The 13,467-nt window shown below is 45.3% G+C and overlaps 1 protein-coding gene and 1 pseudogene across 1 annotated transcript; both read left to right on the forward strand.

Moving 5' to 3' along the window:
* The first annotated feature begins 3,731 nt into the window (after positions 1–3,731).
* LOC119276104 (vacuolar-processing enzyme-like) lies at positions 3,732–9,310 on the forward strand. Its single transcript, XM_037557096.1, has 9 exons — positions 3,732–4,050; positions 4,879–5,043; positions 5,397–5,553; positions 5,728–5,813; positions 5,904–6,103; positions 7,030–7,078; positions 7,158–7,370; positions 7,527–7,733; positions 8,833–9,310. Exons 1-9 carry the CDS (start codon positions 3,829–3,831, stop codon positions 9,013–9,015), a joined length of 1,482 nt encoding a protein of 493 aa, XP_037412993.1. The 5' UTR covers positions 3,732–3,828; the 3' UTR covers positions 9,016–9,310.
* A 1,595-nt stretch (positions 9,311–10,905) lies between these two features.
* Positions 10,906–11,047, forward strand: LOC119282953 (annotated as a pseudogene).
* The last annotated feature ends 2,420 nt before the right edge of the window (positions 11,048–13,467 follow it).

The following is a 13,467-nucleotide window of genomic DNA, read 5'->3' on the forward strand; positions in this document are numbered from 1 at the left end:
GTGTGCGATGTGGACATGGCCAACAATGAATTCTTACACTTTGGGGTATGTCATCAAGAGCGTGCAAGGGGAAAATGACGATCTAAAGGGGGAGATTAAAGAGCTACGCAAGGATGGTGTTCGGCTCGTTCATGAGACTAATCAGCTTAGGGACGAGAGGGATAAGCTCTTCGAGGATCGGGATAAACTGAAGGAGGAGAGAAGACGCCTCAGGGCTGAGAGGATTGACCCGAAGATGGACATAGATCATTTCAGAAGAGAAGGAGAGGCGGATAGAAAGAAGCTTCTCTAGTTGGGCACACTCCTTGATGAAGATTAGTTTTTTAAGTAGCTAGCTAGTTCATCTTATTAGTTGATGATGATCGAGTAACTAGAGTACTTGAGTGAACTTTTGTGAAGTTTAATATCAACTTGTTGAGTTCATGAGCCTCTTATGTAATGATTATCTATTAAGTAAGTACCTAGTGTTGATGAGTATATTGTGTTTAGGAGTATCTATTAAGTAAGTAGCTAGCTAGTGTTGATGAGTAAATTTTCTATTACCAAAAAAAACATTTGCTGGCGTTGGACGAGCAGGCGTGCCAGAGTTATGATGAACTTAGTGTTGGCGCTGGAGTGATGATACGCCAGCACGATGTAGGATACTGCTGACGTGTCCTCCAATGCCACCACTACCTTTTAGCAATGGTGCCATATTAGTGGCGTCGTGTGTCCACGCTAGCAAGACTATTTTTGGCACACCATAGCTAGGCTTTTCTCCACTAGTGTCCCAACGTCACATGGTACAACACTTAGCAAGAATCAATGCCCCAAGGTAGTTGATGAGTGAGTGCAGATGAATGTCCAATATGCCTCTGCTATTGTATCCATCATGTATGCTATGATATGTACTAGACCAAATGTTTCTTATGCACTAAGTGCTAGTAGCAGGTACCAAAGTGATCCCGGAGTGGCTCATTGGGAAGTTGTTAAAAATATTCTTAAGTACCTCAGAAGAACAAAGGACACACTCCATGTTTATGGAGGAGATTAAGAGCTCATTGTAAATGGTTAAACCAATGCCAGCTTCATGACTGATATAGAGGACTATAAATCTCAAACGGGGTATGTTTTCACCTTTAATGGTGGTGCGATAGTTTGGAAAAGTTTCAAACATAAAACTGTTGCGGATTCTACGAGAGAAGCAGAATATATTGCGGCTTCAGAAGCTTCAAAGGAGGCATTCTGGATTAAGAAGTTTCTTGAAGAAGTTGGTGTGGTCCCAAGTGCGATGAACCGAATGGCACTCTATTGTGATAATACTGGTGTTGTTGCTCAAGCAAAGGAACTAAGATCCCACATGAAGACCAGTCACATCTAGCGCAAGTATCACATTATTTGACATCATGTCGAGAAAGGTTTTGTGAAGGTCCTCAAGGTTCACATGGATTTGAATGTGTCAGACTCGATGACAAAGGCTCTACCACCAGTGAAGCATGAGCAACATTGGGTATACCCGGTATTACTGATAATTAATTATGGATGAAAAAATGTTTTCGGTGATGTTAAATTAGACTGTTAGAGGGCTTTTGTATTTAATTTAATACCAACGGGGCTAAAAAAGGCCAAGTGGTGGAGGAAGAATTGGGCCACCAAGGCCCAATAGGGGAGGTGCCCCCTCTTTCCTCCTTGACTGGCGCAAGGGGAAGTCCTCCCCCTTGTGGTGCCCCTCCTCCCCTCCAACATATATATACTTGAGGTGTTGAGCTCTTTTGAACACACAAGTTTTGGAACCTCCTCTAGTTCCTCTAGTTCTAGTTTATCCTAGTTGATCAATTAGAACTTGACCTAGATCCTCTAATTCTCATGATTAGAAGCCTAGTGTGGTTCTAATCTCCTCCCTCGAATTATCCGGTGACGATAAGCTCTGGACGGCGAAGCGCTGCCATATCGTGAAGACCGTACGCTTGCAACCAAGTAGAGCGGTCGTGCTTTCGATCTTTCGTTCGAGGGATTGTTCAAGGGTGGTTCGCGGGATCATCATCAACAGTTCGAGAGACTCAAAGTACGATCTGCACCGACTCGTCTACTTTCGCTATACTCCGGAGTCGGTAACGATCGTTGACCAAACACTATATGCATCTTCATATTGTTCTTGGGTGTTCGTAGGGCGATTTTGTTTTCCTTTCTACTACGTTTCCCAACAGTCCCGAGCTGGTGGTCTTGGCTAGATGTAACAGGAAGTAGAGAAAGGCATGATGTTTAACCAGGTTCGGGCCCTCTCCAAGAGGTAAAACCCTAAACCCTGCTTGTTTGTATTGATTATGGATAGGGTACAAAGTATAGGATGATCTACCTCGAGATCATATGAATGAGTTCTAACTTGCCTAAAAAAAGACTTGCGGCTTATATAGACACCAGGGGTAGGGTTACACGTATGTCGGCTACATGTGGGGATAAACATGCCGATAATTTGAATATGGCTTGAAGTATACGCCAAATCTTGGAATGATTCCATCTTGAGTTTTTTTTTGAGACAACCATCTCGAGTACACCAAGGGCCATGGCTTGCATGACCCATTCTTCGTTTGTCGGTGGGTCCTTGGCCAAGCCCATGAATGATAGGCCGACGTGGTAAGCACCCCCCTAATCAAGGATACTGTCAACCTCCTTGCCAGTCTTATCATTTCCCTCCTTGTCGTTGCCTCCCACGACAAGCTTGTCAATCTGCATTGAACATATACATATGAACTAGTCCCGATCAAAAACGTACTACACGTATGAACAAGATCGTTCTAGACGGCTCTGACGAGGAGGAGGAGCACTAGGCGTTGAAGATGATGGCGAGGGCTTCTCAACCTGGCTGCTCTACAATGCCCCTCAAGGTGGACGACTACCACCATGAACTTTAGAGACTTACCTTCGACCTACATGCCGCTCAGCGTGCCCCATGCACCTCAACCCCGCCGCTAGGCTATATCCGAAGTGCTGATTAATTGATTCGAGGGTTTGTTCAAACCCTCGAAATTCCTACCCCGTGTGTGTGAATACCCTCGAATCCCTAATTGTAATCGGTTCAATTGGTCCTAGATAGAAGCCTAACCTTGAATCGAATGTGTGATCTACAATCAAGTATAAATCTAATGCGGCCGCAGGAAAATCGATGGTGTGTGATCTACAATCAAGTATAAATCTAACGCGGCTGCAGGAAAATCGATGGTACGGTAGGAACGTAAGGCATACCGCAATTGACGCGGAGGGCGGGTGAAACCGGTGCTCGTCGTGCGAATCTTGTGTTCTCCACCGATGAGACAGAAAGAGTGACAGAGGGAAGAGTGAGCGGTGGGGGGAGGGAAGAGTGAAGCAGTGGGAGAATGAGCGGTAGGAGGAGGGGGTGGCGCGAGTTACGACACCGTTTGGGGAACCAACACGACTTCTACCACGTGTCCCCGTGTGTGCAACTGTCATCACCCACATACGCCCCCTCACATCCCTCGAATTTGGCTCGCTGAAAACGCTCGATTTTAGCATTCCTCAACAGCCAAGCCAACAACCAAAACAAAAATAAAACATGTATCTAGCTGGCCTGGTTGAGGTTGATGCAGGCAGCCAAACAGCCCTAGAGTGAACGGTATGTGCGTGTTAAAAATGGAAAACCCCACTTATTTACGACCAGGTCCCACCTACGACTACGAGCGCCATATATATTGAATAAGAAAAGATACCCTGAGGCGCCGGCGCATAATAAAAGGAGACGTTGGAGGCTTTCCCTTTGCCCCAGCCCGAATTAAACCCCTCCTTCCTCCTCCCCCTCGCTTCTTCGCGGAATCCAAACCCCAAACACCAGCCATGGCGATGGCGTCCTTCCGCCCCCTTCCCCTCGCTCTCCTGCTCGCCGCGTGCCTCTCGGCGCTCGTGCTGGCCGTGGCGCACGCGCGGACCCCACGGCTGGAGCCCACCATCCGGCTGCCGTCGCAGCGCGCCGCCGGGCAGGAGGACGATGACTCCGTCGGGACCAGGTGGGCCGTCCTCATCGCCGGCTCCAACGGCTACTACAACTACCGCCACCAGGTGCGCACGCGCTATACTGCTCTTTGCTCGTTCGCATCTCCGCGATCCTCGATTTTCCGTTCCTGTTTTGTCTTCCTGTCGGTTAATACCTGGTGTGCATCGCCGAAAGAATAGGTTGAAAAAAAAAAGTTCCGTTTGCTCTTGCTGCGTGTTCCGGATTTTTTCCTCCTATTTTGTGTGGTTGATGATTTGTTGAGTAATCCGACCGCAATTGAACTATGATTGGCAAACCCTGTTAATATGATGATATTGGCGCGGTGCCATATCGCCGTGAGGCAAATACTTGGTTTAAGAACGATTTCGTGTGCATCTCATTTGGCATATGAACTGGAAACAAAATTAAATATCGTACGTACATATGAGATTTCCTGATTTTTGGGGCCTGCGTGTTTGTTGCGGGCTCCACCCACTGATAAGTGTATTATTGTACAACCCTTGTGGTTCCACCCACTAATAAGTACGGTTCCTGATGCTAGTATTTTGTCTATATATATAAATAGTACTCTCTCCGTTCCAAAATAGATGACTCAACTTTGTACTAACTTTAATGATGTACTCCCTTCGTCGGGAAGATACATCTCCTTTTATCTATTTTGATGACAAGTATTTTCGGAATTTTCGGACGGAGGGAGTAATTAACTGCACTGGTCAGCCAAAATGATTTTGTTGTTGCCACGTAATGGCAGGCTCTATGAACACGATTTCAGTTATGTGTGTGTTTTGTACTTTTGGTAGTACAGTGCTACCATAAGGATGAAACTGGGAGGGGTTAGTGACGACAATGAAGTACTGTGTTTGATTTGTGGACTGGAATTTTGCACTTTGCAGGCGGATATCTGCCACGCCTACCAGATCATGAAGAAGGGTGGTCTCAAGGATGAGAACATCATCATATTCATGTATGACGACATTGCGCACAACCCGGAGAACCCGAGGCCGGGCGTCATCATCAACCACCCCCAGGGTGGAGATGTCTATGCTGGGGTCCCTAAGGTAATCATGCGTCTTCAAGGAAAATTTTCCAGTAATTGTTGATGTAGTAAAAATCTAAGATTGGTAGTTAGCCTTACTAGGTGCTACAAACTGTTTGATGGTTGCAGAAAAATGTGAATATGATATTCTACAAATTACACGAAGGGAAATTTCAATAGCAGTTTGCAAAATGATTGAATGTCTAAATTTCTATCAGTCTTTATGTTATTTTCCAATTGGTCGTGGATATGAAGAATGCCAACTTTCTATGTGATAACGTCAACGTCTTAATGGAATGAATCAATTCTAATGATCATGCATCCCTATCCACAATTTTACATCTGTTCGACTGAATATTTCTGTTCCGACTGTAGGACTACACTGGAAAGGAGGTTAATGTCAAGAACTTCTTTGCTGTCCTGCTCGGTAATAGAACCGCTGTGAGTGGTGGGAGCGGCAAAGTCGTGGACAGTGGCCCTAATGATCACATTTTTGTGTTTTACAGTGACCATGGGGGTCCTGGGGTCCTTGGTCAGTATTCAGAACCTGCCATTCTTGCGCTTCCTGTCTTTTATTGCCTTCTTTGGAGAATTTTAAATATCTGAAACCAGTCAGAACAGATATTTCGTATACATATATTCAAATCCAGATATGCACAATTAACTTATTAGTGTCATGGTTTTTTCATTCTGGTAAAAATTTCAGGGATGCCTACCTATCCATACCTTTACGGTGACGATCTTGTAGATGTCCTGAAGAAAAAGCACGCTGCTGGAACCTACAAAAGCCTGGTACCCCATCGCTCTTTGGTTTATTTTTTGCTCTGCATGGTGTGCTGCTTGAAGCAATGGCCTGAGGTGTATAGTCATCTTATTTTGTAGGTATTTTACCTTGAAGCCTGCGAATCTGGGAGCATCTTTGAGGGACTTCTGCCGAATGACATCGGTGTCTATGCGACCACCGCATCGAACGCAGAGGAAAGCAGTTGGGGAACGTATTGCCCCGGCGAGTACCCGAGCCCTCCGCCGGAATATGACACTTGCTTGGGCGACCTGTACAGCATTTCTTGGATGGAAGACAGGTACTTTATTCCTCGTCTCTCCCTCTCTCTGGGTCCTTCTACCATGTTTTCCATTCAGACGCTAAAATCATGTACTGTTAAGGTCAGTTCGAACGCACATGTGGCGCTCATGTCAGTTAGTACTTTCTGCTACCGTACAGGGTGTGTTATTTCAAAATGATTAACCAACTAGTACGGCACTACCTGCTATCTTTCTCTATTTAAGTAAGACGCTGGTGATACGCATGTGTTCTCTGAATGAGGGTGATATGCATGTGTTGCTTACTTTTAGGTGCACATGAATGACAAATACTTATGCTGTGTGCATAGCATGTGCTGTGGTTTTTACTGAGCTCTAAGCATGTGCTGACTATGTTGTCTTGTTTGGTCCCTTAACTACACAGAATAAATCTGATGTCAGGTCTGCCTGCCCGACTCACAGTCAACTCTTTGAGCTTGATCAAACCAAATCCTGCACACATGCAGGCGCACGTGCACACACACGCACGAGCGCACACGCAAGAGCACACACACGCACAGCCATGCACTATTGTTGCAGGGTGCAGTTCGGCTGAATACCATGCATTTAACTGGGCCAACTAGAGCTATTTTTCTGCTGGCTGTAAACTGCATCCTGTAGTAACAGACAACGATTGCAGGGCAAATCTGATGGCCATGGAGCTTTGGGGCTTTTTTCGCTGTTAATGCTCCATGTAGAAATAGCTGTAGCTGTTGCACACAACCATATTCTTATGAAATTGCAACAGAACATCACCTGTATGTACTCCTATCGGCTGTCATGGTAGTGATTGTTGCAGTTCACCATTTTATAGATGAACCCCGAGTCAAAATCCTTGGGTCATTTGTTTGAAGAGAACTTGTTTTTCGTTATGGTTCTTAGCCATTTTAGTTGTGCTCAAATAACACTGAACTTTCAATGTTGACAGTGATGTCCACAACCTGAGAACTGAATCTCTCAAGCAGCAGTATAACCTGGTAAGTACTTAAAACTTCAATTTCTTTTAGCTTAAATCTTGGAGCAGTTCTTTCCTAACATAACCTAATGGTTGAGCAGGTCAAGAAGAGAACAGCAGCTCAGGACTCATACAGCTATGGTTCCCATGTAATGCAATATGGTTCTTTGGACCTGAATGCTGAACATTTGTTCTCGTACATTGGGTCAAACCCTGCTAACGAGAACACTACATTTGTTGAAGATAACGCACTGCCATCATTCTCAAGAGCTGTTAATCAGAGGGATGCTGATCTTGTTTATTTCTGGCAGAAGGTTTGTAATTATATCATGAGAAATCTTGTATGTTGATTTTATTGTCATGTGATCTGTTGATCATTGCCATGCTTTACCCACAACAGTATCATATGCATAAACTCGGTAAAAAAGACGGATAAACTAACTGATTAATTTCTTTTGTTCTGCATGTAGTACCGGAAATTGGCTGAGAGCTCCCCTGAGAAAAAGGATGCTCGGAAGCAATTGCTTGAAATGATGGGTCATAGATCTCATATTGACAACAGCGTTGAGCTGATTGGAAACCTTCTGTTTGGTTCTGTGGGTGGTCCGATGGTTCTAAAGGCTGTTCGCCCAGCTGGTGAGCCTCTTGTTGATGACTGGAGTTGTCTCAAGTCTACGGTAAGGCTCTATTTGACTTTGGTTGGTCGTCTATCAGCATCTCTTATCTTATGCTTCTGCTGTGTTTTGCTGTTGCCTATTGATCATATGTTAATTGTTTGGAAAAAAGGGCAACCTGGTGCATGTAGCTCCCGCTTGCGCAGGGTCCAGGGAAGGGTCCGACCACTTTGGGTCTATAGTACGCAGCCTTTCCCTACATTTCTGTAAGAGGCTGTTTCCAGGACTTGAACCCATGACCTCATGGTCACAAGGCAGCAGCTTTACCACTGCGCCAAGGCTCCCCTTCATATGTTAATTGTTTGGAACTGGGACAAAATTCTTTAGATTTGCTTCCAGTACAATAATAGTAGTATATACTCTTGCAGATAATTTATTTGTTATTGGTTGGCTGACAAAGAGAATTGTGTTTATCATTTCCCAGCGCTTCACTACAGTTCACAACTTTTAGTGTCTGTTCCAGTTACATGTCCATTGAGAGAATAGGTAGTGTAGTTAATGCATTCTTAGGCACTCCACCCACACTTTATGCTTTTGAATAGGTCAAGTGATTGTAGCATGTCATTTTGCCAGAGGAATGCAGGGTCATTTCTCATCAACTCTTCCTTAGATTTAGTGTTCTGTTGGTCTATGCACATGGTGGGTTGAGGACAATTATAGCAAAAGAAGTGGAGTGGTTGACTTGGCATATGTAATTAGGTCAGAGTATTACTTCTAGGTGAAAAAATAATCTATGAATTTCCAAATTTCTAAAACCAACCAGTTTGGTAATCAGCACTAAAAAGGGAGGAGTGAATGTGAAAAAGGGGATCAGCATGCCCCTGCCTATGTCGTGGTTCATATAGTTATCAAGGCATTTGTTACTTTGTACCTGCATGACCTTCTCAACAGCCAAACTGTCTGCTCAATGGTCAGTTGAACTATTCAGGATCGATATTTTCTGTCTTGAAACTATGGATGCTCTAAGTAACTAGTTTCTTTACTTGAACATATTGCCAGCTCCCAACTGCAGGTGTCATATGGGATATAATGCAGTATTGTAGTTACAGTTTGTAATTTATGTTGCCCATGCATGACTAATATGTGTCTTCCCTTTCTTCAGGTGCGTACTTTTGAATCACAATGTGGCTCGCTGGCGCAGTATGGAATGAAGCACATGCGGTCCTTTGCAAACATCTGCAATGTCGGCATTGTTCCTGAAGCGATGGCAAAGGTTGCTGCTCAGGCGTGCACGAGCATCCCAACCAACCCCTGGAGTGCCACACACAAGGGTTTTAGTGCTTAAACCAGAGGTGAAGCAACTTGGTCCCTATCTCAGCTATTGTACCATATACGAAAGTCCCTTCCTATTCACACAGGGTTAGTAGTGCTTGAACCAACGAACCTTAGATGAATAAGAATTATGCCATTATTTCAGCTATTCCACCACACCAAATTACCTTGGCTGTGTCCAACTTATAATGTACATATACCCGTAGTAGAAAGGTGATTTCCTGTGATTGCTGTACATACTCGTGATAGTTTGTGATCAGATGTGTAGCTCACAATTCCATATAAGAATGCAATCACTGCTATTTGTGCGTGACTGAGTAATCTCATATTACTATGAGCTTCTATTTGCCCATCCATTTGAAACCCTGCAGGTACTGATTGACCTTGTTCACATGGAACAACATGTATCACATTATGATTCATGTGTTTTTTGCTGTAACATGCATTCCTTATTTTCTGGTTGTGAAGTAGGGAGTATGACACAACCAACTATAGCTATTCTTGGAAATAGATATATCTACTTACAAATATTTTGTTAATGATTGTTGCTATCGCTGTCGGAGGTGGGCTATATTTCACAAAGAGAAGAGTGTTGCACCGACTGTTACACATATGAACATTTTTTTAGGGAAATTTCTATTTAATGTTTCATAAATCTGGACACTCGTAAGTGGAGAAGTGTTAACCATGGCATGGCACCTACTTTAAGAGAAGTTTTCGCACATATCCTCACTCAAGGACAACCAACAACCAAATAATCATCTCCCGTGAGGATTTTCCTGCCTTCGCCGAACGGAGTTACTGAACAAACCTGAATGTTTCGTGCCATCTGGAGAACTGTGAGATTTGCTGTAAGCCTATACAAATGCATTAAGTAGACCATAGTAATGTAATACAATCAGAACCTTACAAGTACCAGCAGACATGCTACGTAGAGAGAAATCTTGGCCCATTACCTTTGGCGGCGCAACGAATGATCTCCAACGAGGAATTTCCAGCCTAAAGAACAGGGTTGTTGGACTACTCCCTGATTATACATTTAGGGTAGTTTACCCTGAATGTTTGTCTCATTCCTCAAACAAAGAATGCCCAGCGGTCACCCAAAGAAAAGAAAACACACACACGCGCAGCACACCTTGGCAGGTTTACTGTAACCATGTATATGTTAGAAAGTATTGTACATGTATATACGGTATAAGTATAAACTGTATATACTTTCTGATAGGATCAGGTGGTTCAGGTAGTTAGGATTTATCCTCATCTTTGTATAACCTTTCTTGAGGATCAATCCAGCCCATACCGCACTAGCGTGTCCTGTAAACCTATCGTTCTATATAACACGCAGCGCGTCCCTGCAGAGGCATGCGCTGAACCAATCTTTTATGGTATTGAGAGCCTACTTCCTCTTTGACATTCAACCCTAGTTACGGCTAGCTCCAGCTCCACCGCCGCTGCCGCTTTTCCCCTCATTCCCATCGCTGACAAGCTTCACCGGGGCAACTACCTGGTGTGGTACGTGCAAGCCCTAGCCATCATCCGTGGAGCACAGCTGATCGATCACCTCAACCCCGATCACCCGTTCCCGGAGCCCAAGCTTGCTGACAAGGATGACAAGCCAACCGATGTGGCGAACCCGGCGCATCTCATCGCACTGGCGCAAGACTTTCAGGTGCTGAGCTTCATCTTCAACTCGATCTCAGCCCCTGTGATGATCCAAGTCGCCCACTGCACCAAAGCCGCCGCGGCGTGGACCGCCATCAGGGAGATGTTCCTCTCCCAGACGCAGGCCAACATCGTCAACACGCGGATCGCCCTCTCCAACACCAAAAAGGGCACCGCGGCCATCGCTGACTACATAGGGCACATGAAGGCGCTGGGCGACGAGATGGCTTCAGCAGGAAAGCCGCTCGATGATGATGACATGGTCTCCTACATCCTCGCTGGACTAGACTACGACTACATCTCGTTTGTCTCTTCCATCTGCGTTGCGAGGACCGAACCAATCAAGGTAGCCGAACTCTACTCTCAGTTGATTGGCTTTGAAAAACGCCTTGCTATGTTCGAAGGTGGCAACCACCCCTCCCAGTCCGCAGCCAATGTTGTCTCCCGTTGCCGTGGTGGTTTCGACCGAGGTGGAGGTGGTCGCGGCAATGGAGGAGGTGGTTGCGGCAACAGAGGCCGTGGCAATGGAGGCGGTGGTCGTGGCAATGGAGGCCGCGACAACAGCAATGGAAGAGGTGATGATCTTCATGAAGTCACCTACCAAATATGCAAGAGGCCGAACCACACCGCCCTCGAACGCTACCGCCGTTTCGACATCTCCTTCACCAAGAATGATAAGAGCGCAGGGTCGGCCACTACTTCATCCTATGGGGTGGACACAAATTGGTACCTTGATACAGGGCCACCGACCACATCACCAGCGAGCTTGACAAGCTAACGGTTCGCAACAAGTACAACGGCAACGAACAAGTCCACACTGCAAATGGAGAAGGTATGGAAATTAGTCATATTGGTCAATATCTACTGTTCGTACTCCCACTCGTGATCTTCATCTAAAAGACATCTTGCATGTACCTGATGCCACCAAAAATCTGATTTTTGCTTATCATTTGTCCACTGATAATCATACCTATCTTGAAGTTCACCCAAGTTTCTTTCTTGTTAAGGAATAGGGGACGAGGAAAACCCTTCTCCGGGGAGACGTGGTCTCCACTCCCTTTCATCGGCTCCGTTAAGCTCAAGCAAGCAAGTTTTTGGCGTCAATAAACTGTCCACTGAGAGGTGGCACAACCGGCTAGGACACCTTCATCTACCATAGTGCGTCATGTCCTTAGCCAAAACAATATTCCTTTCTCAAGTAGTGAGTTGAATAATGAAGGTGTTTGTGATGCATGCCAAATGGGCAAAAGCCGCCAACTTCCTTACCCCAGTTCGATCAGTGTTTCCAAAGCTCCTTTAGAGCAAAAAAATCCGATATATGGGGGCCTGCCCGTGATTCTATCAATAAGAAAAAAAATGTTTCATTCATTGATGATTAGAGTAAATTCACATGGATATATTTCCTTAAGCACCGGTCTAAAGTGTTCAAAGTTTTTCATGAGTTTCAAACTCTTGTTGAAGGTTGTTCAATAAGAAAATCATCACTATGCAAACAGATTGGGGTGGCGAGTATGATCGCCTTAATCCCTTCTTTCGCCAGTTAGAAATTACCCATCATGTCTCCTGTCCTCATGCTCACCAGCAGAACGGTTCAGCCGAAAGGAAACATCGACACATTGTTGACATAGGCCTCTCCCTCTTAGCTCATGCTTTTATGCCCTTGAAATTCTGGGATGAAGCTTTTCTTTCAGCCACATATGTGATAAACCGCACCCCTAGCAAAGTGATTAATTTTGAAACTCCATTAACTCGTCTGTTTCAAGAGCAACCGAATTATCATTCACTTCGAGTTTTTGGATGTGCATGTTGGCCTAATCTTCGCCCGTACAATTCCAAAAAAATAGCCTTCCGTTCTAAACAGTGTGTATTCCTTGGATACAACAATCTTCACAAAGGTTTTAAGTGCCTAGATGTTGCTGCCGGACGCGTTTACATATCTCGTGATGTCATTTTTGACGAGACAGTTTTTCCCTTTGCGTCCTTAAACACCAATGCAGGCACCCCACTTCACTCCGAAGTCTTGTTGCTTCCTGAAACATCTCTCTCTGAACTTATTGATCACGAGGGCGAACTTGTAGTTGATCAACAGGCTAGTTTTAGTACTAATTATGTTGCTAATCCTAGAGAAATCCAGCTATTATTCATCATTTTATGCAATTAGAACAAGACAAAGATAGCGTAGAGCATGAGGAGGATCCAGGTGCTGCGGCAACTGATCCCGAGGCAGCTGCAGGCGTAGGTGGCGCGACAGCAGCAGGCACAGGCGGCCCAGGAGGCGAATCTGCCTCGGGCTCACAAACTCCATCCAAAGAGCGCCGTGTGTCGCGGGCTGGCCCGCAAGATTCTGTCTCACCAGGCGGGCCAACTACTAGTGGACATGTTGCTCAGGATGGGCCGCATGAACCCGTGCGGTGATCACCTCCTCTCACTGGCGGTCACGTGGACAAATCCCATGTAGGAGCAGCGTGTGGCGTGTCTGGCGCGGTTCCTGAGCGACAGGATGCGAGATCCTCTGCCGCTGACAGCGGATCCATCACGGGATCCCGTGCTGCTGCTCCCTCCTCTACGAGATCGTATGTGTCACATCCTACTGTAGCTTCTGGTGTGCCAACCCGAGTAACAAGATCGCAAAATGGTATCGTGAAACCTCAAATACGTACAAACGGTACGGTCAGGTATGACAAGTTAAAACCTCATTCTGGAGGATTGGCAACCATTGGTGAGCCAAGTAATTTGCCGGAAGCTTTAAATGGCAAAAAATGGACAATGGCTATGAATGATGAGTATGATGCTCTTATTAAAA

This window comes from Triticum dicoccoides, chromosome 3B (assembly GCF_002162155.2).
Source record: "Triticum dicoccoides isolate Atlit2015 ecotype Zavitan chromosome 3B, WEW_v2.0, whole genome shotgun sequence".
Taxonomy (NCBI): Eukaryota; Viridiplantae; Streptophyta; class Magnoliopsida; order Poales; family Poaceae; genus Triticum; species Triticum dicoccoides.

Bases quoted from the DNA above. Each gene is read 5' to 3' on its own strand.
- LOC119276104 (XM_037557096.1), top strand. From the start codon at position 3,829: ATGGCGATGGCGTCCTTCCGCCCCCTTCCCCTCGCTCTCCTGCTCGCC. The intron at 5,554-5,727 runs GTCAGTATTCAG...TAAAAATTTCAG, and splicing joins TGGGGGTCCTGGGGTCCTTG to GGATGCCTACCTATCCATAC. The intron at 7,734-8,832 runs GTAAGGCTCTAT...CCCTTTCTTCAG, and splicing joins GGAGTTGTCTCAAGTCTACG to GTGCGTACTTTTGAATCACA.